The sequence below is a fragment of the Rhodamnia argentea genome, chromosome 3 (genome assembly GCF_020921035.1).
Source record: "Rhodamnia argentea isolate NSW1041297 chromosome 3, ASM2092103v1, whole genome shotgun sequence".
Lineage (NCBI taxonomy): Eukaryota > Viridiplantae > Streptophyta > Magnoliopsida > Myrtales > Myrtaceae > Rhodamnia > Rhodamnia argentea.
In genome coordinates this window covers 13609513-13636561 of record NC_063152.1, presented here as the reverse complement: position 1 = coordinate 13636561, position 27049 = coordinate 13609513, and the positions used below count along the sequence as shown (strand labels likewise).

Below are 27049 nucleotides of genomic sequence, written 5' to 3'. Positions count from 1 at the left end.
AGGAATCAGGGCATGCACCGGGCGCTGAATCTATACTACACACAAATGAAGAAAAAAATCAATTCTCAGTTCTACACATCCATGCCTAACCACAACTCCTGCTACTTGATTTTCAGGAAAGCCATACTTACAACAATGGCAATCAATTAGGAATCCGTTGTCCAGATACATTGTTACATGTAAAAAGAAATAAAAGTAACTTTGCAGTCTAGTGGACCAAGCGAAAAGCTGCAAACAAAATTGATTATTCTCCTCCTTTGGATAATTATGAGACAGTCGAGACTCTAAATTTACTCATCCTCTTGGCTGCGCAACCTAGCCAACTTGTTTGTAACCCCAACATCAAGCTGTGCAGCTCGTTCAACGATGTCCTTCCTCTTTCCTGTAGAGATATTGTTTGCAACCTCCACACAGTACTTCGGCCCCAAAAAACAAGAAAAAAAAAAACCTCCATACGGTATGTCCTACACAATTGGAGAAGATGGACCGGCATTATTAATGCTGAGATGGCAAAGTAGCAGCTTCACAAGGTAATTATGCACCCAGAAGTCATCTAGTACCTGTTATGCATCATTAATAGTACAAGCTCCTTAGCCTTGTGCACAACAAATTTCTTGAAACCATTGGGAAGATAATGGCGAGTCTTCTTGTACATGCCTTGAACTTTCTTCTCACTCGGGAATCAATACCTTTGGGCCGTCACCAGCATGTCTGTTAATAACAATCAAACAGTATGGTGAGAGCCAATACAAACAACCCCAGAAACCTTACATGCTTAACAACTATTGCCAAAAATCTTACATGGTTAACAAGATAGCCAAGAAAATCACACATTTCAAATCACAAAAAAGAACGAAACTAGGAATGGGCATGTGGAAAAGCCATGTCAGATGGCTAAAAAATGTGACCAGGGATAAAGTAACTGTTAGCCAGTAGATAAGAAGCTAACGGTGTCGCAAGACCTGTTCAGGTGTTTTCTTTTTGCCCAGAAAAACGAAATGTCCAGCTACATGAGGAATTAAAATCTGGACATCAGATACCATGGGCAGAAACTCTATCAAGTGATATAAGGAAATCGACACAAAAAAAGGGAAGGAGAAAATCGCAGAGAATTAAATAACAAGATTTGCAATCTCAGCCGAAAGATGGTGATAATTTTAGATATAATCACAGAAAAATCATGATAATGGAACGTTTGCATCATAGATTGCAGAAAAGAAAGGAACCCACAATGTCCAGACAGGTCAACAACTGAAACAAAAAAAAAAAAAGATAAAAAAACTTCCAAACCAAATTCTACTACTAACTCGTTCAGCTGGTAGTGCGGGTTAAAGGGTAGTTTGCATCATACATTGCAGAAATATAAAGGACCCGGAACGTCAAAACAGTCTGTGAAAAAAAAAAATTAAAACACTTCCAAGACAAGTTCCAGCACTGAATGGGATCAGATGGCAGTGCCTGGTAATATTCATCATCTAGCAGCAGAATTATTGGGTACAAATCATCATATCCCGTTGCAGACTCTTTTAAAAAAGCTTGTCCAGAAAAGATAAAGCATACACATGAATTGTCAATGCAGATGCCCCAAAGGAATCTACAAAATTGGGTGTACTGATTTAATGTAGTGTGGAATAGCCCATGCAAGAAAACGATTAATATTTCTACAGTGAGCACTCCATTAACCATTTTCTCGCGGCTATAAGCTGGCGTTCAGATTGTCGATCGCTTATCACCATCATGCATCAAGTGAAGCATGCAAGGCTGGGTGTCAAGATCTATCATCAAATCCTTTGATGTTTCTCCTATAAATACAAAGTAACTCATGATAGACCCAAGATTACAGTTGAGCCGTGATTCAAAAGCAAAAATTTTACTCAGAAGTCAGAACAAAAACAAATTGCAACTCTTATCTATATAAACCCGAATTGCAACCAAAACTACTTACAAGGTAAAGCATGACTCAAAAATTTTCAGGTGACCCGAAAAAACGGATAAAGAGTAATCAAGAATCAAATACAATGTAAATCACCACCAATGCATCTGCTGATGCAAGTAAGATTGGGTGTCGAAACGTCTATCATCATGTTCCCCCAACATCCAATAGATAGAAAAGAAAATCAGATTCAAGAAAAATTAATCTTAACAGCAAGAAAAACACCTCAAGAAGGAAGACTAGAAAACAAGCATAAAAGTTGTAAAGATGTAAAGCACAAATGAAAAAACTGAACTTTACAATTTTAAGCAACAGATGTTTAGATAACAGATAAAATGTCAATCAACACCGTGCATCAGCAGATGCAAGTAAGACTGGGGCGACAAAACACTATCATCATCTATCTCTGCGAAACAACCTCCTTGGAGGGAGACACAGAGGAGCAAACACTGTAAAATCCAAACAAATAGAAACGTTAAATTGCTCATCTGTCCCCAACATCGTCGGACCAAATCGAAAAAATTAATTTTCGAAAAAGAACACCAGGGAACCTGTAAGAAAATGGATAGCAACAACTGATTCTGCTGCATCAACAAATGAGCAAGTGAACAACAAGAGAATGCAGGGGAAAGAAGAACAGACAATAGACATCAAAACCAATAAAAACGACAAAGTGTATACCTTGACAGAGGTCTTGCGGTCGCTCTGGAACCTCTTGAGCTGCTTGACCCACTTCTAGACAATCTTTTTCGACAACAAAGGCACCGCCATCTTCGCCTCCCACCTCCTTCATTTATAGGGATGTTCGCTGGAAATTGCTAAACGGAGTCCGAAATTCCCCATTTTTTCACACAATCTCACCTAGACTAACCAACTGACAATCTTATGTCTAAATATCACCACAACAACTTCGCCGGAGCCTCCCTAAGACCTCGCACAGTCCGGCGAAAAAATGCAGATTCCAGCGAACATTCTCATTTTCACTTTCTTCCATTCAAACTCAGTTTCACGGCTACGGTAAACACAGAAAAGGTTCAAATGACATACCTGAAAGCCTTAGACCATGAGTTATCACCGATCATTCACCACCAGATCCAAGGTGCCAACGAGGCTCGGTCAAGGTTTGGTTTGTGCCAACCATGAGTTATCACCGATCATTCACCACAAATAAGGCGAAAAACATATTTAGAAACTATTCTAGGGGAAATCAAAGCGCAAAAAAATAGATAAACACGATCGGAAGCTCTCGATCTTCACTCGAAATTCTGGCTCACTTCGGCATTTTACCAAGCACATGTCTTGCGACTTTTCCAACTGCAAATAGTTCATTGATGGGCTGAATCGATCGCAACTAGGTCTATATTTGCGCTATTTAGACCTTTATTGATCGTCGCTACCACTTGGATTAGCTCAGTTTGATCGGCGCCAAACCCAGCCGAACTAGAACAGCACAACAGAGGCAGTATGCAGGGGGAAGTGCGGCATACCTGTGGTGGCGTAGCAGCGGAGACAGCTTCGAAGCGCAGAAATCCCTCTCTCTCTCTCTCTCTCTCTCTCTCTCGGTGTGTGTTTTTCCAGAAGAAAACCCACTGAATTCGCCCCGTTCATCCACAGGTCCCTATACTAAAAACTCCTCTGACCGACATTTTTTTTTTAAGAATTGAGTTTGTTACGCCAGCAGGCCGTCCGAAGTTACCCAGAAGCTGCCGTTGGAGGCTTCATTTTTGCTGGAAAGATCGAGTTCAAGCCGTTTTATTTTGGGGGATCGTTTGCGCGCGCAAGTGAAAGAACCGTACTGGTGCTCTGCGCTGCGTCAACTGGGTTGACCGGGTCGGGTCAATCCGACCCGATTTTGTTTTTTTTCATTCAAGGTCAATTTGCTCCGTTTTCGTGAAAGTGAAGCTAAAATTGGACTCCGAGACACGTTTAGGATTTGGCTATGGGAAAGTTTCGACCAATTGGCTGGATTAAGTGAAAAAAAAAAAATTCATGATAATTTCATGCAAAAATGGCCATATGGATACCCCTAACGACCATTTCTGGTGAATCTGACTTCGTCAATACATTACCCATAGTTGATTATGCTTGGATAAGTGTGTAATACTACTTAAAAGTGACCAATTGAATGAGATTCCCAAATTAGGTCCAAAACGCCCTAGGAATAAGGTCAAATTTCGAATATGTCTAAATTGTGAAATTGGTTTGACCAAAATGAAATTGAAGGTCTCTATAGAAGGGGCCCGATTTGAGTTTTTGGCTCAGTTAGAGCCCGAAATCCTATTAATTGGGGAAAACTATGATCTTAATCTAATTTTGCGAAAATAACGTGGCCAAAATGCAATTGCATTCAAACTAAGATGAATGACTATTTTTCCAAATTTTTCCGGCCTCATTTGGTATGTTTCTTTATTTTTGGCTATTTTTAAATGAAAAGAAATTTCAAAAATTTAAAAAAATTCGGAAAAAATATTTTTTGTTCAAAATTGATTCTTTAAACTTGGCCAACGGTTTCAAAGTTGGAAATGAATTTCATTTCCGCACATCATGAGGTGAGCCTTGGAAAGTTTTCATATAGGAATGAGGGATTTAGATTAATCGGTTTCTTAACCCGAATTGAAGGGCTTTCCCTACATAGGCTTTTCAAAGTCCACTATCACTACCTCCATTATGTTGTTGCTAGCAATTATTACTATTTTTTGTTTTGGATCTTCCAAACCTTCGAGACATATTTATATCATATCCCTCAAATGTGGTCGGGGTTGAATTCGGTTCAAGAGCCCAAGGGCTTGGCGCACCTCTTTTGTTATTTCTCGCCGAACACTTTCTCTTTCTATAATAAATTTCGAAGGAGTACCAATCGGGAAGTAAGACAGACAAGCTTCTCTCACTGAACTCCTAAATGCCATTCTATTGTTCGCAAACGAGTGAAAGGCAGAGGAGCTAGCTGAACCTTTGAGAAGAGAATCGTTGGTTTGACCGACGAACTATGTGGGAAATACAAATGCTTATCTTTTATGAACTGTTCTTGATTTTTTATTATTTTTCTACAATTAAAATGATCAAAAATCAAGTGTCAACAATTTGCTAATCTTTGTTCATTTTTAATCCATTTCTAAATGGCTAGCTTTTCGCAATATGCTATGCACATCTTTGAGTATCATTCTGATTAATGAAAATAAGTCAATTTAGATCAAATCCATTTCAGCCCACTTAAACCCAATTTGATTTATCGTTTGATAAGTCTAGTTGTAAGGAGCCGCCCGTGGGTAAGGTGACAAGCAAGTACGATGACTTTATTAATTACAACATGAGAAACAAAACTACCGATGCATGGATAGCTCGGTTGGTTAGGATGCACTTGGGATTGTGTGGTTAGGCACACCGATCTCGGGTTCGATTCCCCAACCGAGCACATATGATTTAAGTGGGGGGCCATGGCAATAGGTTACTGCACTAGTCTCCTCCGATGAATAGTCGAGATGCGCACAAGCTGACCCGGACACCCAGAGTGCCCCTATCACACTCCTTGAGGCTGGAGTTCAAGCATCCATCTCTGCCACTAAAATCTCGCTGCCATTAATTGCCACACGACCTATGAAACAAACTTGACTTTCGTTTTCGTGTCTTCTTTTTATGATTCCTAATGTCTTCGGACTTATCCGTATGCAGGTCTCTGCTTGTCAAAGCCACAATTATTGTAGCATTTTATCTTAAAAAAAATTATAATAAATACACTAAAAATCTTAAAATATGAAAATACAATACAATCAAGTTTTAAAACTTATCACAAAAATATAATTTAGTCTAAAACTTAAGTTCTAAAACTTGTCAAGTTTGTGCAATTAAGTCCAAAAATTGACCAAGTTGGTACAATCAAATCTCAACATTTGTTAGCATTTTCGATTTACCAAGTTGCATATAGTTAATGGAATGACTTGATTGCGCCAACTTGATAAATTTTAGGACTTAATTGCACTATTTAAAAGTTGCCGAATGATATGGAAAACATAGTTCGATCAAAGAAAACAACGGTAACGTAGCAATTTGCAATGCACCGATTATTTTCGTGATATACATAATAAATAACTTGAAAATTGAATATTTTCATAATGATTTGGGGGCACTCTTTTAACAAGAAAAGGATTCAACTTTTCCTAGTATACGACGTCCTGGCAAGCATACTTCTGCTTCATCCAGTTCTCTACCATCAAAGAAACTTCACTAATGGAGGCAACACCAAGACCCTCCATCAACATCATGACTGCACTATTGCTTCTCTCTCTCCACGGCTTCATTGGACCAGCAGCCATGGCTGAACAACCCAGCATCTCCGCAGACCAGGCCTCCCTTCTTGCCCTGAAACAGCACATCACCGATGACCCAGAAGATCTCTTGTCCACAAACTGGACAGAGACAACATCGGTCTGCAACTGGGTTGGGATCACTTGTGGCACCACCCACACTAGCAGGGTCACGAGACTCAACCTTGCCTGCATGGGCCTCTCAGGCACGCTCCCTCCTCAGCTGGGCAACCTCTCTTTCCTCGCCTACTTCAACATCACCAACAACACGTTCCATGGGTCTCTCCCGGTGGAGCTCTCGCACCTCCGCCGACTTCAGTACTTCAGTGTCAGGGGCAACTTCTTCGAAGGGGAGATCCCGCCATGGCTCGCCTCCTTGCCACGGCTCAAGTACCTGTTCTTGAATGCCAATGGCTTCTCCGGCACGATACCGGAGTCTATTTGCAATGTGTCCACGCTGCAGACGCTCGATCTCAGCGAAAACCAGCTTGCCGGCACCATACTGCCGCTGATCTTCAACATCCCGCTGCTGAAGGTGATCGACCTCAGCAACAATCAGCTCTCGGGTGCGATGCCGTCCTCCGTCTTCAGTGAATCTCCGCTTCTGGACATCGATCACAGCTCCAACAGCTTATCTGGTGTCCTTCCCCAGAACATTTGTGGGAATCTTCCGAACTTACAAGGACTATTCTTGTCCTTCAATCAGTTCAGTGGAGGGATACCATCCAGTTTGTCTGAATGCAGGCAGCTTCAGGTTTTGGCCCTTTCAGTGAATAATTTTTCAGGAACCATACCTAGAGAGCTTGGAAACTTGACTCTGCTCAATGGGTTATATCTCGGCGTGAACAATTTGATTGGTATGTCTCCTTTTCAAACTGCTATTTTAAGGATTTAATGTAGTGTTGGTTGCTCTAGCTTCGTGTCTTGAAGTTACAATTCGACCCATTGAGAATCTGGAAATTGCATTGCATTTGAGTCCTATGAGCATCACCAGTCAAACAACTTGCACATATCAAGTAATCTGCGACAATGATAGCCAATGAAATTTCGTGATTTTTCCCTCTTTTATTCAAACTTTCAGGGAAAATACCATCTGAAATTGGGAACCTACAGAACTTGTAACTCCTAAGCCTAGCAAACAATAGTTTGTCCGGGCCCATCCCACTGGCGGTCTTCAACATATCGACAATTCAAGAGTTCACGATGGCTATGAATCTTCTCACTGGAACTTTGCCATCGAGCTTGAGCTTGTTTATGCCAAATCTTATGCAACTTTTCCTCGGCATGAACAAATTAACAGGCCCGATCCCGAGCTCTCTTTCCAACTGTTCCCAACTAACCTCTCTAGACCTGCCCCTGAACTCATTCTCTGGCTCTATTCCTTCCTCACTTGGCAAGTCGGAGTACTTGCAATGGTTAAACCTGGCCGTGAACAATTTGACCAGTGAACCTTCAAGTGATGGATTGAGCATAATCACAGCTTGAGGTAATTGTAGACATTTGAGGAGCATCGACCTGGAGATGAACAAGCTGAACACTTTCCTTCCTTCGTCAATAGGGAATCTCTCTAGTAATCTGAAGTGGTTTTCCATAGGGAGTTCCAAGCTCGTTGGTGGCATTCCTAGTGAGGTCGGCAATTAAGTGGCTTGATCCTCTTCAATGTCAGAGATAACCAGTTGACCGGGCCTATTCCCACGACAATCGCAGGGATAAGGGAAGTTCAAGGCTTGTATCTTAATCACAACAAACTGCAAGGGCCGGTTCCTGAAAATATGTGTAACCTCCCGAGCTTGGCTTTGTTATATTTGAGCAGCAAGAAGCTCGACGGATCAATACCATCGTGCATTGGTAACCTCACTTCCTTAAGAGAACTCCACTTGGGCTCTAACCGATTTACAGGCACTATACCCAATTCGTTATGGAATACAAACAACACATTGATGTTAAATATCTCCACAAATCTTCTGAGGGCCAATCTTTCTCTTGGAGTTGGAAATCTGAAGGCAGTGACTGTTTTAGATTTATCAGGAAACCAACTGTCGGGGAAAATACCCAACTCCATTGAAAACCTTCAAAACATGTTGAACTTCTCTTTATCACATAACACATTTGGAGGTGATATTCCCGAATCATTTGGAAAGCTGGTGAGCTTGGAGTCTCTGGATTTATCAAGTAACAACCTGATCGGGCCGATCCCCAATTCATTGGAGAAGCTATCATACCTCCAATACTTGAACCTCTCTTTCAACCACTTATCTGGAGAGATTCCTTCAGGTGGCTCTTTTGCAAATTTTCGGGCTCAATCATTTGTAGGAAATCAAGCTCTTTGTGGCGATCCTCGTCTACAAGTTCCTCCGTGCCCTGTCACTGCCATTCATCGATCCCAGACTAAGAAATTGTGTCTGCTAAGGATTCTTCTACCTTCTATTTTGGTGGCAATACTTGCTTTAGGTATTATGTTTGTTCTGGCAAGGTATTTGAGGAGAAATAGAAAGCCTTCCACAAAGGAAGCTTCAATGACCTTCGCATCAAGAAGAAGGATAAGCTACTACGAAGTTCTACAGGCGACAAATGGTCTAAGTCCAAGCAACTTGTTAGGAATGGGGAGTTTTGGCTCGGTTTACAAAGGAGTACTGTCGGATGGCCTAAGCATATGGGTCGATAGAGAGATATAAAGCACGTCTAGTCGCTCGAGGTTTTTCGCAAAAGTATGGCATCGATTATGAAGAAACCTTTAGCCCAATGGCAAAAGTTACTACTGTTCGAGTTCTGTTAGCACTTACAGCAAGCAAGTCGTGGAATCTATGGCAAATAGATGTAAAGAATGCCTTTCTTAATGGAGAGCTTGATCGAGAAATATACATGGAGCAACCGGATGGTTTCAAGAGCAAAAATCATCCGGAATATGTCTGCAAGCTAAAGAAAGTATTGTATGGCTTGAAGCAAGCCTCGAGAGCATGGCATGGGAAGATCACGGAATTCTTATTGAAAAGCGCTTATTCTGTAGCCCAAAGAGATTTGAGCTTGTTTGTGAAGGCGGAAGATGGAAAAATAGCAGCTATGTTGGTTTATGTGGATGATCTCATCATTACTGGAGATGATGAAGATGAGATATGTCGAATTAGAGCCAACCTCTTTGCCCGTTTTTAGATGAAGGCACTTGGAGAGATGAAACAATTTCCGGGACTCGAGATTGATCGGACAAAGGAAGGATTATTCCTATGTCAACAGAAGTGTGCACGAGATCTCTTGGAGAAGTTCGGGATGCTTGATTGCAAGCCTATATCTACTCCGTTGGATGGGCATGTAAAGTCGTGTTACGATGAAGGTCGAGAGTTAGAAGATTCGACCATGTACGGGCAACCGGTAGGTAGTGTAATTTACCTTACCATAACTCGACCTGATATCGCTTTTGCGGTGGGAGTAGTAAGTCGATTTATGGAGAAGCCACGGAAGCCTCACTTGGATGCAGCCAAGCGTTTCTCGAGGTATGTAAAAAAGACGTTTGATTTTGGCCTTTTGTACAAGAAAGTCTCATCGGGTGAGTTGGTCGGTTATTGCGATGCCAACTTTGCTGGAGATCAATACACAAGGCGCTCGACTACCGGATACTCATTTAATCTTGGATCAGCAGTAGTATCCTAATGCAATAAAAGACGATCGGCCGTGTCTCTATCGACGACGTAAGCTGAATACGGAGCAGAAGCAATGGCAGCTTAGGAGAGTTCGTGGCTAGTGCAATCATTGGAGGATCTCCATCAATCGATAGATTATTCGACAACATTGTTTTGTGATAATCTATCTGCTATAAGCTTAGCAAAAAATCCAGTTTTTCATGCTAGAACAAAGCATGTGGAAGTACACTATCATTTTCTGCGAGAGAAGGTCTTGCAGGGCGAGATCAAAATGGAATACACCAAGATAGGTGATCAAGTTGCTGATATCTTCACCAAAGGTCTTGGAGCAGCAAAGTTTGATGAGTTTAGAACTCAGCTTGGTATGATCGCAAGATCTGTCCTAAGAGAGAGTAGTCGGTGAGGGGGAGTATTGAAGATATCACTGCTACTCTAGAATCTTCAATAGCGTGACTCTTCGTATTCTTATGGTTGTCAATAGACTTTTCGATTTCCGACAGACGTTTATCCGATGTGCGTGTTTAGTGTCATTATTGTTTTATAGTTTTTTCAAGAGTTATTATTTGTCGTGTTTCTCGAGAGTCTTTTAGTATTCCGATGTGTAATTCTTACTATGTATCTAGACGTGTCTTTTCATGTACCTAGGGTATGTCAAGAGCCATGTTTTTAAGTCTATATAAAGGTGAGTCTTGTAATCGTTTGTGTAAGAAGGTGTAATGAGGGTGAAAGTAAGATAAATAAAGTAAATTATAGAGTCCATCCATCTCCTCCCCCGAAAACTTCTCTTGTGTGATAAAGAGAATCTTTCACCTTCGATAGTCTTTGATCATCTTGAGGATCGAGACGTGCTTCGCGACTACGAGTTTCAACAACCACCACCGTGTAACATGACAGATTGGGCAATCAATTAGATCCAATTCGGAGTGCTAGGCGCATGTTGCCATGAGCCATCGCGAGAAATTGTCTATGCATATGATAGAACCATCATGTGAGAAATGAAGAAATTCTTTCTCATATAGTATTAATTTGCAAAACTCATAAAATGTCCATCACACAAAATATCAATTTTAGGCACTTGACCGACTCCCAATTTCAATTTGACTCCCGATTCATGATTTCAAGATTTCAGTTCGCGACGTATATCTCAATTTAACAAGTATTTTGCATCTTGAGAAAAAAAAAATAAAGACCAATTAAAATTCTGAGGAAACACCCAACGGAAGATTCTATGTTACTTTGCAACAACAAAAACAGGAACAAAATTCTGTGACATCATTGGTTGTGGCCTTAGCATAATATCTTGTGATCGCAAAGAAATAAATTTGCATGTCCAAATATAATATATGATTTCAATTCACTATCATCTCGAATATTCTGCCACATTTTTTTGTGTTATAATTGTTGATTATGGTTCTCTCTGCCCTCTTGGTTTCTTAGTTTATCTCATGTAATTCCTAGTAAAACTGGTGATTGTGCGACTTTTACTCGAACACGGTCAGTAGCTTATCAAGATCTTCATACAAAAAAAAAAAAAAACCTAAAAATTTCATTTCAATTCTAAATTTTTTTAATTTGACTAATTTTATCCTAAACATTCTGACTATTTGTTAATGTAATCATTCCGGCCAATTTTGATTGAAAAGTCGATAACATAGACATTGGCCATCATAGCCTATGCAAACATGGACAATTTTTGCAAATTTTTAAAATTTTTGAATCATTTTTCTTTTTTTCTATTTCAATTTTTTTAAAAAAGCAGTGTGAAAAAACGAAAAAACAGTCCATGTCAACGGACCGTGCCATATAGGATGACTGACATCCGTGTCAGTAATTTCTAACTAAAATTGTCTTGAAGGACGTATTTAAGATTTAATTTGTCAAATTAAAAAGTTTAAGGCTGAATTAACATCATTACAATAAGTTTATGAATTTTTTGATAATTTTTTCTCAGCCTATTAGAGGTATGATTTTTTTTTTAACTGTACCCTAAGTGTCATTTTCCGCTAGATTATCAGCTATCACTTCTGAAAGAATGAGTCAAACACGGCAATATTTGGCTTTATGAGTGGGTCAAATACAGCTATCTTTTCTTTTTCTTTTTTTTTTTATTTTGCTTTTAGAATTGCAAATTGCGTGGCACAAATTAGGGTCCGACCGTGTGGAAAGTTGACTGATAACTCGCACTACGAAAGACCTTGACTTTACATCGTTCTCCTGAACAACTTCCTCCGTCAAATTCTCCGGATTTCGCAGAAATTGGTTGGGGCCAAATTCCTGGATATGGCGAGTCCGAAAAGTCACCAACGAAGCCCAAGAAGAAAAAATTCTAACGTCTTAAGGGGGAGAAGGAAAAAATGACACCATAAGTATCATAATTTTTGCATGGTATTTATTTTAGTACCACAATTTTTTTTATCATATAAGTGTCATAAATTATGTAAGATGCTCGCTTGGTGTCATAATTTTCTTTTAATCACTCGAGTGTTATATAACTTATCAATCGATCATTTGAGTAACATAACTTTTTTTAAAAATGTTCACCGCATGTGCCTTGCCGCGCCGGATTACTAATACTTAAGTGAGTGGTTTTAAAAAGTTATGTTACTTAAAGTAATCGATTAAAAGTTATCACACTCAAGATAAAAGGTTTTTAGAAGTCGTAGCAATTATGTGGTAAAAAACATGTGTTCAGCTAGTTAATGCTTGCTAATGCATTTCCATTGTCAAATACGAAAATCACAGGAAAATAAGATCGAGGAATCCTCCCGAACCCGAGGAAAAAAAAAATTCAGAGCAAAAGAGAAAATTGGCCATGGATTCACAAGGCTTGAAGATAGTCATAAAGCTTCTAGCTTCCCTAGCTATTTTCAGTCCCTAGTTGTTGACACCGATTTTTAATCAAGTTTCATTTAGTTTTATTTTGCAAAATTCACTAAAAATTCACAAAAAAATCAAAAAAATTAAAAAAATCAACATTGGAAGCCTTGGCCAAGCTTAGGGAACCAATTTGGAACAAAAAATAATTTTTCATATTTTTCACATTTTTTAATATTTTCGAAAAATAGGAAAATACTTCAAAATTCATAAAAAAATACTTTTCGAGGTTACAAAAATACACAAAAATGTTCAATATTTTTATTTTAATTCTCTTTTCATATTGACCTCAAGAAAAATCAAAAATTGAGTTCAATTTTAGGAGTTCCTTCACAACGCCTAGGGTTGAATTTCCATAAAAAATACAAATCGAGTCTTTCTATTTGCAATTTTTGCACTTTCTAGGTCTAGACATTCAATTGCAGTCCCTTTGAACTTCAATTTAATCAATTGCACCCTCAATTGCACGAATTGCACGAATTAGGCCAAATCCCCAAAAAATGTTTACAATTTAGTCCCTCAACTTGCCAATTTTTGAAATTAATCTTAATTGAGGGACTTTCGTGGCAAAATTGAACCACCCCTAGGGTTTTGACACATTCTGGATCGATTGATATAGGTCTCATGGTCCAATTTGGTCGAATTGACACTCAATTGAACATTTCCCCAATTTGGGCAAATTGAAAAATTTGGGGCTTTTGTGCAAATTGATAAGAACTTTTGGGCAAAATTGCATTTCTGGATAATATCTAAGTCCCTAAGTTCAATTTTGAGGTTTAATTGCAAAAATTCCCACTCTATTTTGTTTAATTTTGAAAATTGGAAAATTCTACCGTGCGAACCGGTTCGGACCGGTCTGATCACCGGTCGGACCGATCGAACCGGTCCAAACAGTGTCGTCTTCAACCTCTCACTCGCGCGATTTGCAGCTTTGAATGTCGAATTTCAATGATCAAATTGAAGGGCAATTCGACACTAATTGATCTAATTAACATGGGGGTTTTGTTTCTCAGGTGAACACGCATCGATTGCCACCGGCGGCACGGCCAATGGCCGTCGGAGATGGTCGCAATCGCCGGTCAAGTCCCCGGTACCAAAAAAGTCAACGTTCTCAATCCCGTGTCAAATTAGCGCGCATTTGGTGATCGACGGAGGCTTGACGGACACGGACGGAATCCTAACCGATTCCGTCGCCGTCCGGCACCCTAGTTGCACGTGAGAACACGTGAGGAGGCCTCGGCGAGCTCTCGCCCGAACGCGCCCAAATTCAAAACGAGTATAAAAGCCGAGAGAGATTCTAGATCAAAGGGAGGCTCATTCTGTTCGCTCGACTACCGGACTAGAGAGAGAAAGAGAGAGAGAGTAGAGCGAGAAGGTCCAGAGATCATCACCGTCGCTCGTCGGAGCTTGAACCGTGCATTGTCCGGCCGGCCAATCCAGACCACCACGAGCTTCGAAATCACTTCCAGAAGCTCGTCCGAAGTTCAAGGAAGCGATCGCCGCCAATATCGCCCTCCGAGACCGCCCGGATCGGTAAGTTGAACTTCGAGCTTTCGTGCTGAGCTACTATGGCATCTCGTGTTCTCGCGTTCGATTTTTGAAATTGTTTTGTGCCTTTTGATCCTCACACACCTCTAACCACCATCGCATCATCGTTTTGCATCAATTCCTCTCAAAAACCTCGAATCGAACCTTCCATTCACGCCGGTCCGGCCTAACACCGGCGAGACCATTCCAACCCCCGCGAGCTCAATCTGAGCTCGAGGTAAGTCTCCTTGACTCTCTATTATGCTTGTATATTGATTAATTGCTTTGATTTGGCGAGATTATACTTGTTTGAACTCGACGATCACCGATTGTGTTTGGTTCGATTCTTACGATTCAGCCGTTGAACTTGTTTGATCTTTGAATATGTTAGTCCGGATGTAAAAACGAGTAGATTGGCGTTGGTTTGGGGTCGAGCGGCCGAGGTTTCACCGTTGGATCTCGTCGGGAAACCTCGGCCGTCCGTTGCGTCGTCGCAAGGTTGAAGACGACGAAGCCGACTGGGCGCGGTCAACGGGTCGGCGGCCTACGTGTCATCGTTTGATTGGTGCGGAGCGTCGCCGACTCGGCTCGGCCGTTGGCGCGAGCGAGCCGAGTCGGCTCCGATCCGACGGTCCAGATTAATAGATAGGTTTGATTCGGGACCGTCGGATCTACATTTTCGTATTTTAGGATATTAGGTTATTAGATAGAAAATAGAAATAATCGAAAGCGACGCCGTTTTAGGCTTGATTAGGGACGAACGGCTCAGATTTAGTCTCACGCTTAATCGTGACCGTTGAAAATCTCGATTGGTGCGACGTCGTTTCATGTGTTAAGGCCGAGTGCGTCGTCGTTTTAGTCATAGAAGGATTAGACGGCTAGGATTACATATAGGTTTGATCGCGGCCGTCCAGGATATTAACCAAAGCGGTGTCGTTTTGTTTAAGTTAGGTCGGCGGTCCGGATCAACTCTTGAATCTAATCGTGACCGTCCGTCGGTTTTGCTATGCGGCGTCGTTTTTATAGGGAAGGGCGAAGCGTCGTCGTTTTTGTCTGAGAGGGTGTCGACGGCCGAGATCAATTTTGAGACCGATCTCGGCCGTTCATTTCATTTTGATATATTCGGATATTAGGAAAATGTTTTAGAAAATTCAAAAAAATAAGATAAACACGGATACGGTACCGTATGAGTGTCGAGCGGGTCTGCGAGTGGTCGGACCGGGTTGACCGGTCGTTGACTGGGTTGACCCGGTCCGGTTTATTAATAAAAAAAAATAAAAAAATAAAAAGAAATTTCCAAAAATCCAAAAAAAATTGCAAAAATACTTAGAAAATTCATAAAAATTCCCAGATTTTCACAAAAAATTTCTAAAAATTTCTAGATCGATTCGGGACTCATAAAGTTTGGATCGAAAATTTTGAGACTTCGAGGGTCGATCTGTGCCGACCCGGAAAATTCCCAATATTTTTTAGAAAATAAATAAAAATTTCAAAAAATTAGAAAAATTAGAAAAATTCCATAAAATCACAAAAAATGGGAAATGGCCACATTCAACCGGCCCGATCCCAATTTTGTGATTTTCGAGTCCCGAACACCCAAAAATGACCATTCTACCCTTCCGGGCCTTCCGCCCCAAATTTTCCCGAACCAACCCCGAAACCCAAATTTGACTTCTCTGTGGGCCGATAGGGTCATTTTAGATATGTCTATATGATTGATTGATTTGATTGATTTTGATTGTCTTGATTGCGCTTTTAATTTTTCTAATTGCTTGTGATTGATAGGAATAGTAAAATTCCCGTCTGCATGAACATCCTAGAACTATTAGAGCCTACCTCACCCGATATCGCATCGGCATGAACTCGTATGTTAGAAAATCACTCAACATCGGTAACCGAAAGGACATCGATGAAAATCTCGGCGTAACCAAGTCCCCGGACCTAAAAATCTCCGGTTTTCGCGGAACCGAACGGTTTCTCCCGACCGCTCGGTAGGGTTTTCCGATCATACCCTCCAATAAATTGATCGGTGGCGACTCCAAAATTGCATGTACACATTGCACATGCCACCCGACCACATTAAGGTCGATATTCGATATAAATTTTACCCGACATCGCGATTCGAGTAATGGGTCTTGGGAGAGACCCGCGATCCCGAAAGATCCCGCGGACAACCGGGGTCACATATATATATAAAAAAGGGAGGATCGGCTCGTTAGCCCGGGACGCCCGCCGGGAAGGAGAAAAATATTTCCGACGGAGGGTCGCGACACTAGTCATTCCAACAAGCGCCGCCCGATAGTGAAGCACCGGTCTAGAGGAGAAATTTGGTCATTGTTGCCTTTCTTGAATCGATTTTGGTCGAGGAAACTCAGCTGCCGAAGCATCCGAGTAGCTTCCTCGGTACATAACCGGCGGCACGGAACTTGGCAGCTGCCTCTTGTACCTTGATGATGTCTTCGCCTCGTTTCACTTCGATCGTCGCCTTTTTACTTCGGCTTCCTTGTGAATTTCAACTAATCTGTTCCTGATTTTCTCTGCTGCTCGGCCTTCTTCTTTTCTATCTCCTCCTACCATTTGTGAAGAAGAACAAATCACATCGGTAGCAATCTAGACCCTCCCGAACGAATCGAATTACAACACTGTGAAAATCAGAGTTCCAGTTTCGCTCCGCGCATAATTCAGATGGTGGGCTAGAGAGAACCGGGACACCTAAGAACATGTTCAAACACGGTTTGAATTTCGCTCACCTCGATTTCCTTTATCCGAGCCTCGACAGAAGCTATCTGGGTGTTTTCCCAGGACCCATTGATGGCTAGCTTTTTGTATGCCCTGTCTCAAGATCTCGCTCAAATCAACCAGGACTCAATGCAAAAGGAGGGCAATCACAAGTGAAGAGTCTCTTACTTGCTCTCAGCCTTGGATTTCTCACTCTCTTCCCAAGCTCTGATCAAAGCCAGCCTCTTCTCTGCTTCCACTTGCGCAAGTACAGCATCTAAACAACCATAGCAACAAGTCAATTTCTTAGTCTGATGATCTTACAATGACTTAGCCCAAAAAAGTATATACTTGATCAGAAAACGATGAATAACTACAGGTCCCCACTCGCCTGGTTAGTCATACCTCTCTCCGTTTGATCAAAACCTGAGCCTTTCTCAACGGCATCTATGATCTCTGCCACAAGAAATTCAATGGGGTAAGGTAAAAAGCAGAGAACCAAATGACAGGATTTGCAAAATTTCAGGGAACCCTTACCAGTCTATTTAATCAACGGATCGAAAGTCTCTTACCGGCTCGAAAACGCATCGTCAATTTCGAATACTGAATTTCCTATTCTAATACCAATTTGAAATAGATTATCCGACAAGTTTAGTTCGATGGATAAATGCGCATATCATGATAAGTCTATCATAGGGCCGACTATACCAAAGCCGACCTCGAATTCTTTTGTTTTCAATCCAAAACAAGAGCAGATTATTTACCCTCATCATTCGCAAAAGCGACCTTTGTTGAAATCAAGATCTACCAAGTGAACGATTCTAAACATTGAAATCCTCCTCCGATTTGTCTCTTAATTTCTCCGGCAAGGGTTAGAGTTTTACTGCTCCTTTCATTAATCCACCTTTGTTGTGATGATATGTTGCTCTGTTGCTGATTTTTACTGAAATTCACTAACGTAAACGTTAGCCATCATATGTGATACGACTCGCAAATGGATAGTTTTTGCAAAGTTTTAAAGAATTTCTAAGTTGTTTTTCTTTTTTCCATTTTTTTACTTTGTTAAAAGAAAAAGAAAATTTAAAAGAAATGTTAAAAAAAATGTTCACATTAGCGCCGGTCACATCACATAAAACCATTATCGTCCACGTCGGCGATTTCTAGCCAAAATTGACTTGAAAGATTACATTAGCAAATTCTCAAAGGGTTTAAGGCTTAATTGATCAAATTAAAAAGTTTATAACTAAATCGACAGACGTATAATATATTTATGATATTTTTGGTAATTTTTTTCTGGCTATTAGAGCTGCGATTTTTTTTTTTTTTAACTGTACCCTGAGTGCCATTTTCCGCTAGATCATCAGCCACCATTTCTGCAAGGATCGGTCAACACGGTAAGATTCGGCTTCATGAATGCCGAGTGAGAAGACTTTGCCATGGAACAAAGTAGGGTCTGATTGAGTGGAAAGTTGACAGATCGCACTCCGGGATGACCTTGACTTGACACCACTCTCCCGAACGTTCATCTCTATCAAATTCCTAGGAACATGGCCAGTCCGACAAGTCACCAACCAAGTCCGGAAAAAAAAGTTCTAACGTTTGGAAAGCGGAAAAAGAAGAAAAAAACATTATAAGTATCATAATTTTCATATGATATTTACTTGAATATCATAATTTTTTTTCTATCATATAAGTGTAAAATATTATGTGCAATACTCACTTGGCGCCATAATTACCACCTTCTTTTTATGATCCCTAATATCTTCGGATTTGTTTGTATTTGAGTCTCTGCTTGTTAAAGTCGCAATTATTATAGCATTTTACAAAAAAAAAATTACAATAAGTGTCTTGAAAGTCTTAAAATTTATCACGAAAATACGATTGAATCCTAAAAATTTTAAAATGTACAATCAAGTTCTAAAGTTTATCACAAAAGTATAATTTAGTCCAAAAATTAAGTTTTAAAACTTGTCAAGTCTATATAATCAAATCCGAAAACCGGCTAAGTTGGTACATTCTCAAAGAGTTAATGAAATAACTTGATTGCACCAACTTGATAAGTCTTAGGATTTGATTGCACTTTTTGACAATCGCCGAATTACAAGGGAAACATAATTTGATCAAAGAAAATAACAGTAACATAGCAATTTGCAATGCATCGATTATTTCCGTGATATACATAATATATATCTTGAAAATTAACTATTTTTATAATGATTTGGGGACACTCTTTTAACAACAAAAGGCTTCAACTTTTCCTAGTATATAACGTCCCGTCCAGCACCAGCATACTTCTGTTCGTCCAGTTCTCTACCATCAAAGAAAGTTCACTAATGGAGGCAACACCAAGACCCTCCATCAACAACATCATTGCACTATTGCTTCTCTCTCTCCACTGATTCATTGGACCAGCAGCCGTGGCTGAACAACCCAGCATCTCCACAGACCAGGCCTCCCTTCTTGCCCTGAAACAGCACATCACCGATGACCCAGAACATCTCTTGTCCACAAACTGGACAGAGACAACATCGGTCTGCAACTGGGTTGGGATCACCTGTGGCACCACCCACACTAGCAGGGTCACGAGCCTCAACCTTGCCTTCATGGGCCTCTCAGGCACGCTCCCTCCTCACCTGGGCAACCTCTCTTTCCTCGCCTACTTCAACATCACCAACAACACGTTCCACGGGCCTCTCCCGGAGGAGCTCTCGCACCTCCGCCGACTTCAGTACTTCAGTGGCAGGGGCAACTTCTTCGAAGGGGAGATCCCGCCATGGCTCGCCTCCTTGCCACGGCTCAAGTACCTGTTCTTGAATGCCAATGGCTTCTCCGGCACGATACCGGAGTCTATTTGCAATGTGTCCACGCTGCAGACGCTCGATCTCAGCAAAAACCAGCTCGCAGGCACCATACTGCCGCTGATCTTCAACATCCCACTGCTGAAGATCATCAACCTCAGCAACAATCAGCTCTCGGGTGCGATGCCGTCCTCCGTCTTCAGTGAATCTCCGCTTCTGGACATCGATCTCAGCTCCAACAGCTTATCTGGTGTCCTTCCCCAGAACATTTGTGGGAATCTTCCGAACTTACAAGGACTATTCTTGTCCTCCAATCAGTTCAGTGGAGAGATACCATCCAGTTTGTCTGAATGCAGGCAGCTTCAGGTTTTGGACCTTTCACTGAATAATTTTTCAGGAACCATACCTCGAGAGCTCGGAAACTTGACTATGCTCAAGGAATTATATCTCGGCATGGGCAATTTGACTGGTATGTCTCCTACTAAACTGCCATCTTAAGATTTAATATATTGTTGGTTGCTCTAGCTTCGAGTCTTGAAGTTACAATTCGACCCATTGAGAATCTGGAAATTGCATTGCACATATCAAGTTATCTGCGACAATGATAGCCAATGAAATTTCGTGATTTTTATCCTCTTTTATTCGCACTTTCAGGGGAAATACCATCCGAAATTGGGAACCTACAGAACTTGCAGGTCCTGAGCCTAACAAACAGCAGCTTGTCCGGGCCCATCCCACTGGCGATCTTCAACATATCGACAATTCAAGTGATCACGATGGCTATCAATCTTCTCACTGGAACTTTGCCATCAAGCTTCGGCTTCTCCATGCCAAATCTTATGCAACTTTTTCTCGGCGTGAACAACTTAACAGGCCCGATCCCGAGCTCACTCTCCAACTGTTCCCAACTAACCTGTCTAGACTTGACCTTCAACTCATTCTCTGGCTCTATTCCTTCCTCACTGGGCAAGTTAGAGTACTTGCAATGGTTACACCTGGGTGCGAACAATTTGACCAGTGAACCTTCAAGTGATGGATTGAGCATAATCACAGCTTTAGGTAATTGTAGATATTTGAGGAGGATCGACCTGGGGCAGAACAAGCTGAACGCTTTCCTTCCTTCGTCAATAGGGAATCTCTCTAGTAATCTGAAGGAGCTTAACATGCCGAATTCCAAGCTCGTTGGTGGCATTCCTAGTGAGATCAGCAATTTAAGTGGCTTGATCCTCTTCAGTGTCGGAGATAACAAGTTGTCCGGGCGTATTCCCACAACAATCGCAGGGATAAGTGAAGTTCAAGCCTTGGATCTTCAGGACAACAAACTGCAAGGGCCGATTCCTGAGGACATCTGTAACCTCCCGAGCTTGGCTTTCTTAGATTTGAGCAGCAACAGGCTCGACGGATCAATACCGTTTTGCATTGGTAACCTTACTTCCTTAAGAGAACTCCACTTGGACTCTAACCGGTTTACAGGCATTATACCCGATTCGTTATGGAATATAAACAACATATTGATGTTAAATATCTCCACGAATCTTCTGAGCGGCAATCTTTCTCTTGGAGTTGGAAACCTGAAGGCCGTGACCGTTTTAGACTTATCAGGAAACCAACTGTCGGGAGAAATACCCAACTCCATTGAAAACCTTCAAAACATGTTGAACTTCTCTTTATCACATAACACATTTCAAGTGATATTCCCGAATCATTTGGAAATATGGTGAGCTTGGAATCTCTGGATTTATCAAGTAACAACTTGACCGGACCGATCCCCAATTCGTTGGAGAAGCTATCATACCTCCAATACTTGAACCTCTCTTTCAACCACTTAACCGGCAAGATTCCTTCAGGTGGCCCTTTTGCAAATTTTCGGGCTCAATCATTTGTAGGAAATCAAGCCCTTTGTGGAGATCCTCGTCTACAAGTTCCTCCGTGCCCAGTCACGGCCATTGATCGATCACGGACTAAGAAATTGCGTCTGCTAAGGATTCTTCTACCTTCTATTTTGGGGGCAATATTTGCTTTGGGTCTTCTGCTTGTTCTGGCATGGTACTTGAGGAGAAATAGAAAGCTTTCCACGGAGGAAGCTTCGACGACCTTCACATCGAGAAGAAGGATAAGCTACTACGAAGTTCTACGGGTGACAAATGGTCTAAGTCCAAGCAACTTGTTAGGAACCGGGAGTTTCGGCTCGGTTTACAAAGGAACATTGTCAGATGGCCTAAGCATCGCAGTGAAGGTCTTCAATTTAGAACTAGAAGGCGCTCTAAAGAGTTTCGACGCAGAATGTGAGGTACTGAGGAACATTCGCCATCGTAATCTCGTGAAGATCATCAGCAGCTGTTGTAACCTCGATTTCAGAGCATTGATTCTAGAGTACAAGCCGAACGGAAGCCTAGAGAGGTGGTTACACTCTGACGAGAACTATTTAGACATCCTTCAGAGACTTAATATCATGATAGATGTCGCGTCTGGACTTGAGTATTTGCATGAAGGGTATTCAACTCCCATTGTTCACTGCGATCTGAAACCGACCAACGTCCTCTTAGGTGAAGACTTGGTTGCTTGCATTTGTGACTTTGGCATCGCCAAACTTCTAGGTGAAGAGAATTCGATGACTCGAACCAAGACCCTCGCCACCATTGGGTACATGGCACCAGGTGATGATCATTTGCTTCTACATTCGCCATATAGTGGGCCGACATAATGCATGAACTGAAATAATGTCATATAAAGAGTTAGGAAAACTGGTTCACGTGTTATGACACCTTATGTTTTCTGTGTGTAGAGTACGGTTCGGGCGGAGTTGTTTCCACAAGAGGCGATGTGTACAGCTATGGAATCCTGCTGATGGAAACTTTCACAGGAAAGGGGCCGACGGACGAGATGTTTTCCGGGGAAGAAAGCTTGAAGCGCTGGGTCAAGAACTCCCTTCCTGATGCAGTTGGAGACGTCCTAGATGCGAAGCTATTGAGCAGAGAAGAGCTAACTGCTGCGAAGCTGGAATGCGTGTCGACAATCCTGGAGCTGGCTGCGCATTGTTGCACGGAGTTGCCTGGGGAAAGAAAGGGCATGAATGATGTGCTTGCAAAACTCGAGAAGATTAGAACAGTCCTCGGGCAGATGTGATGATCATTCGCTCCTCCTCCTGCTCTATGGTGTCAAAATATGATAAGACGAAACTACTGCTGCTTCTGGGTGATCAATGAGAATCATGCAAGCAAAAGCATTGCTCCGTAAGGGAAGGACATTATCCAACGAGAAATTTGTAATGTACATTACTTGTGGCAAAAAGATGGCCATCCCAAAAAGAATTAATGGCACAAGTGTGATAAACCTACCGTCCACTATATTTATTTCGATTTGAGATTTATTACATCTGTCCTGTTAAATTTGTTTCAATTTGAGATTTCTTACATCTATTTCAGAATTTATTATTTACGTTTGTCAGATGTATACCAATTTTAAATTTTTTGTAGATAAAAATGTTGTCCACCAGTTTAGAATTATTGATAGTCCAAAATTTAGTCTGGATAAATTTGACACAAATAAAACAATTCGAATTTTTTTTTTGTTATTTTGGGATAAATTTGACCCCGAAAAATTAAGTCTTTCTAGAATAACAAGGTCATAATAAGAAAAGGCAGTTGACGAGGGATTCGACGTTAAATTCCAAGTTTCTCAATAAGCAAGCACAACAGCAAACTACTTTGAACAAAGAATAAAGCAACTTCTCAAGAACGACCAAATGACTGCATTTTCCCACTTGCGTTGAATTTATCTTCTTTGCATACAAGCACAAGTGAAGAAAAAATCAATTCTCAGTTTTACACATTCATGCCTGACTACAACTCCTGCAGCTTGATTTTCAAGAAAGCCATACTTATACCAATGGTAATCAATTAGGAATCCGTTATCCAGATACATTGTCACATGCAAAAAGAAATAAAAATCACTTTGCAGTCTAGTGGGGGACCAAGGAAAAAGCCCCAAACAAAAATTGAATATTCGTGACTCTAAATTTACTCGTCCTCTTGGCTGCGCAACCTAGCCAACTTGTTTGTAACCACGACATCAAGCTGTGCAGCTCGTTCGACGATCTCCTTCCTCTTTCTTGTGGAGACATTGTGAGCAATCTCCGCACAGTACGTCCTAAACAATTGGGGCAAACAGATCAGCATCATTAATGTCGAGATGGCAAAGTAAAGTAGCAGCTTCACAAGCTAATTATGCACCCACAAGTCATCTAGTACCTGTTATGCATCATTAATAGTTCAAGCTCCTTGGCGTTGTGCACAACAAATTTCTTGAAACCATTGGGAAGATAATGGCGAGTTCTTTTGTCCGATCCATAACCAATATTTGGCATCAAAGTACATCCCTTGAACTTTCTTCTTACCCGGGAATCAATACCTTTGGGCCGTCGCCAGTTTGTCTGTTAATAACACGCAAACAGTATGGTGAGAGCCAATACAACCAACACCAGAAACCTTACATGGTTAACAACCAGCCCCACAAATCTTACATGGTTAACAAGACAGCCGAGAATCTCACATTTCGAATCACAAAAAAGAAGGAAAAAAACTAGGCATGGCCATGTGAAAAAGCTATGTCAGATGGATACAAAATGTGATCAGGGATAAAGTAACTGTTAGCCAGTAGATATGAAGCTAACGGTGTCGCAAGACCTGTTCAGGTGTTTTCTTTTTGCCCAGAAAAACGAAATGTCCAGCTACATAATGAATTAAAATCTGGACATCAGATACCATGGGCAGAAACTCTATCAAGAATATAAGAAAATTGACACGCAAAAAAAGAAAAGTAGAAAATCACAAAGGAGTAAATAACAAGATTTGCAATCTCAGCCGAAAGATGGTGATAATTTTAGATATAATCACTGAAAAATCATGATAATGGGACGTTTGCATCATAGATTGCAGAAAAGAAAGGAACCCACATCATACAGACAGGTCGACTGAAACGAAAAATGATAATAACACTTCCAAACCAAATTCTACTACTAACTTGCTAGGCTGGTAGTGCAGGTTAAAAATCATCTAACAATAGAATCATTGGGTAGAAACCGATCACAATCGTTTTATGGGCAGTTTGCATCATACATTGCAGAAATATAAAGGACCCGGGACGTCGATACAGTTCATGTAAAAAAAAAAAACAATTAAAACACTTCCAAGACAAGTTCTAGTACTGAATGGGATCAGATGGTAGTGCATGTTAATATTCATCATCTAACAGCAGAATTATTGGGTAGAAATCATCATATCCCATTGCAGAACACAAAAACTTGTAAGGGAAAGATAAAGCATACACATGAATTTTCAATGCAGATGTCCCAAAGCAATCTAAAAATTTGGCTATACTGAGTTAATGTAGTGTGGAATAGCCCATGCAAGAAAATGATTACTGTTCTACAGTGAGCACTCCATTAACCAGTTTCTCACTACTATAAGCTAGGGATCAGATAGTCGATCGCTTATCACCATCATGCATCAAGAGAAGCATGTAAGACTGGGTGTCAAGATCTATCATCAAATCCTTTGTCTGTTTCTTCTACTAATACAAAGTACCCTACAATAGACCCAAGATTAGAGTTGAGCCATGATTCCAAAAATAAAATTTACTCAGAAGTCAGACAGAACAAAAAACAAATTCCGGCGACTCTCATTGATATAAACCAGAATAGCAATCAATATTACTCATAAGGACGAGCATGACTCGAAAAAGTAATGAAAAAAATGGATAAAGAGTACTCAAGAATCAGATACAATGTAAAATCACCACCAATGCATCTGCTGATGCAAGTAAGACTGGGTGTCAAAACATCTATCATCACGTTCCCCCAACATCCAATATTAAAAAAGAAAATCAGATTCAAGCAAAATTAATATTAACAGCAAGAAAAACACCTCGAAAAGGAAGACTAGAAAACAAGCATAAAAGTTGCAAAGATGCAAAGCTCAAATGAAAAAACTGCACTTTACAATTTTAAGCAAAAGATGTTTAGATATCAGATAAAATGTCAATCACCACCGTGCATCAACAGATGCAAGTAAGACTGGGGCGACAAAACACTATCATCATCTATCTCTGCGAAACAACTCGTTGGAGGGAGACACAGAGGAGTCAGCACCGTAAAATCTAAGAAAATAGAAAAGTTAAATTACGCACCTGTCCCTAACAACGTCGGACCAAATCAAAAAAAGTAATTTTCGAAGAAACAAAACCAGGGAAATCGTAAGAACATGAACTGCAACAACTGAATCTGCTGCATCAAACAAATGAGCAAGTGAACAACAAGAGAAAGCAGGGAAAAGAAGGACAGACAATGGATATCAAAAGCAATAAACACGAGGAAGTCTATACCTTGACAGAGATCTTGCGGTCGCTCTGGGGCCTCTTGAACTGCTTGACCCGCTTCTTGACGATCTTCTTCAACAACAAAGGCACCGCCATCTTCGACTCCCACCACCTTCATTCGTCCATGACAAACAAAACCCATGTTAGAATCATCACTAACACACAGACCCAGAACAAGCCCATCTTCACAAATGTAAATAATTGACTGCAGTGAGTCCGATTAAGCGACGGAGCGCCCCAAAGGGCCTAAAACAATCACACTACCGAGCAAACCATTATTCACAAACTAGCTATGAGCTCGATCAAGATCGAGAGAGAGAAAGAGAGAGAGATTACGGCGAGAGATTTAGGGTTTGAGGGGCCGACGAATTGAGGAATGAACGAGGAAGATGAAGGTTATATATAGGCACTCGCGGCCGCTGCTAGGGTTTCGTTTTCGGCGAACTCGGACTTGCGGGCCCGTTTGGCAAGATCAGAAAATGTCTCAAAAGTCTTGTGATGATTTACTTTAGATTGTATTAATCCATTTATTATAAATTATTTCAATTGTAATACTGGCCAAAAAAAAATATCTACTTCACTTGAAGTAAAGTGAACTTTATTTCTCATTAATTTTCATTTCTCAAAAAAATTATATAATTTTTCATGAAGTGAAATGCCATGTTATTAGAAACATTATATTTTTCAAGATGAAGATGCGAATTTAAATGTTTTTCTTTAAATCTAAATTGTAACAAAAGTGAACGATATGCCCTAGAGAAAAAAAAAACGTGCTGCGTAAAATCATTTTTTTACTTGTTCAGTCTAATCATCGAAGGATCTTAAACATCCAAGTGGGAAATGCCAAGGATTTATGCATCAAGAAAAATAAGTTATCCTTTTTATTTT

At 40.8% G+C, this 27049-nt stretch overlaps 2 protein-coding genes, 1 long non-coding RNA gene and 9 other non-coding genes across 17 annotated transcripts; 1 reads left to right on the top strand and 11 right to left on the bottom strand.

Moving 5' to 3' along the window:
- Positions 1 to 656: 656 nt before the first annotated feature.
- LOC125314203 lies at positions 657 to 3776 on the bottom strand. Of its 2 annotated transcripts, XR_007197759.1 has the most exons (3): positions 3520 to 3674; positions 2615 to 3465; positions 657 to 711 (listed from the first exon to the last, which is right to left on the bottom strand). It is a non-coding gene; the product is annotated as an uncharacterized LOC125314203 (long non-coding RNA). The 2 variants fall into 2 exon arrangements; XR_007197758.1 differs by lacking the exon at positions 657 to 711 and having other exon boundaries at positions 1334 to 3465; positions 3520 to 3776.
- LOC115731430 lies at positions 1128 to 1212 on the bottom strand. The gene has a single exon (XR_004014247.1). It is a non-coding gene; the product is annotated as a small nucleolar RNA Z196/R39/R59 family (small nucleolar RNA).
- LOC115731429 lies at positions 1439 to 1515 on the bottom strand. Its single transcript, XR_004014246.1, has one exon. It is a non-coding gene; the product is annotated as a small nucleolar RNA Z195/SNORD33/SNORD32 family (small nucleolar RNA).
- On the bottom strand, positions 2007 to 2088 carry LOC115731432. The gene has a single exon (XR_004014249.1). It is a non-coding gene; the product is annotated as a small nucleolar RNA U31b (small nucleolar RNA).
- Positions 2257 to 2337, bottom strand: LOC115731431. Its single transcript, XR_004014248.1, has one exon. It is a non-coding gene; the product is annotated as a small nucleolar RNA U31b (small nucleolar RNA).
- Positions 3777 to 6018: 2242 nt separating the features above from the next.
- Positions 6019 to 23097, top strand: LOC125314201 (LRR receptor-like serine/threonine-protein kinase FLS2). 5 transcript variants are annotated; one of them, XM_048275764.1, is made up of 3 exons: positions 19312 to 20036; positions 20184 to 20255; positions 20441 to 21648. In XM_048275764.1, exons 1-3 carry the CDS (start codon positions 19592 to 19594, stop codon positions 21505 to 21507), a joined length of 1584 nt encoding a protein of 527 aa, XP_048131721.1. In that variant the 5' UTR covers positions 19312 to 19591; the 3' UTR covers positions 21508 to 21648. The 5 variants fall into 5 exon arrangements, with proteins under 5 accessions (XP_048131722.1, XP_048131719.1, XP_048131721.1 ...); XM_048275765.1 differs by lacking the exons at positions 19312 to 20036; positions 20184 to 20255; positions 20441 to 21648 and adding exons at positions 6019 to 7091; positions 22572 to 23097; XM_048275762.1 differs by lacking the exons at positions 19312 to 20036; positions 20184 to 20255 and adding an exon at positions 6019 to 7091.
- Positions 23098 to 23648: 551 nt separating this feature from the next.
- LOC115730897 (60S ribosomal protein L32-1-like) lies at positions 23649 to 26619 on the bottom strand. The gene is made up of 4 exons (XM_030661518.2): positions 26498 to 26619; positions 26168 to 26273; positions 24037 to 24218; positions 23649 to 23935 (listed from the first exon to the last, which is right to left on the bottom strand). The coding sequence occupies exons 2-4, from the start codon at positions 26255 to 26257 to the stop codon at positions 23806 to 23808; spliced, it is 402 nt and encodes a 133-aa protein (XP_030517378.1). The 5' UTR covers positions 26258 to 26273; positions 26498 to 26619; the 3' UTR covers positions 23649 to 23805.
- LOC115730743 lies at positions 24638 to 24722 on the bottom strand. Its single transcript, XR_004014175.1, has one exon. It is a non-coding gene; the product is annotated as a small nucleolar RNA Z196/R39/R59 family (small nucleolar RNA).
- Positions 24996 to 25072, bottom strand: LOC115730742. Its single transcript, XR_004014174.1, has one exon. It is a non-coding gene; the product is annotated as a small nucleolar RNA Z195/SNORD33/SNORD32 family (small nucleolar RNA).
- Positions 25259 to 25340, bottom strand: LOC115730901. Its single transcript, XR_004014193.1, has one exon. It is a non-coding gene; the product is annotated as a small nucleolar RNA U31b (small nucleolar RNA).
- LOC115730902 lies at positions 25559 to 25641 on the bottom strand. Its single transcript, XR_004014194.1, has one exon. It is a non-coding gene; the product is annotated as a small nucleolar RNA U31b (small nucleolar RNA).
- Positions 25809 to 25889, bottom strand: LOC115730744. The gene has a single exon (XR_004014176.1). It is a non-coding gene; the product is annotated as a small nucleolar RNA U31b (small nucleolar RNA).
- Positions 26620 to 27049: the final 430 nt, after the last annotated feature.

Excerpts from the sequence above, each read along its gene's own strand:
- LOC125314201 (XM_048275762.1), top strand. The coding sequence starts at position 6,158 with ATGGAGGCAACACCAAGACCCTCCATCAACATCATGACTGCACTATTG. Across the intron at positions 7,092-20,440 it reads CGGCGTGAACAATTTGATTG|GGGAAATACCATCCGAAATT; the intron begins GTATGTCTCCTT and ends TCGCACTTTCAG.
- LOC115730897 (XM_030661518.2), bottom strand. The coding sequence starts at position 26,257 with ATGGCGGTGCCTTTGTTGTTGAAGAAGATCGTCAAGAAGCGGGTCAAG. Across the intron at positions 24,219-26,167 it reads ACCGCAAGATCTCTGTCAAG|ACAAACTGGCGACGGCCCAA; the intron begins GTATAGACTTCC and ends TGTTATTAACAG. Across the intron at positions 23,936-24,036 it reads CTATTAATGATGCATAACAG|GACGTACTGTGCGGAGATTG; the intron begins GTACTAGATGAC and ends CCAATTGTTTAG.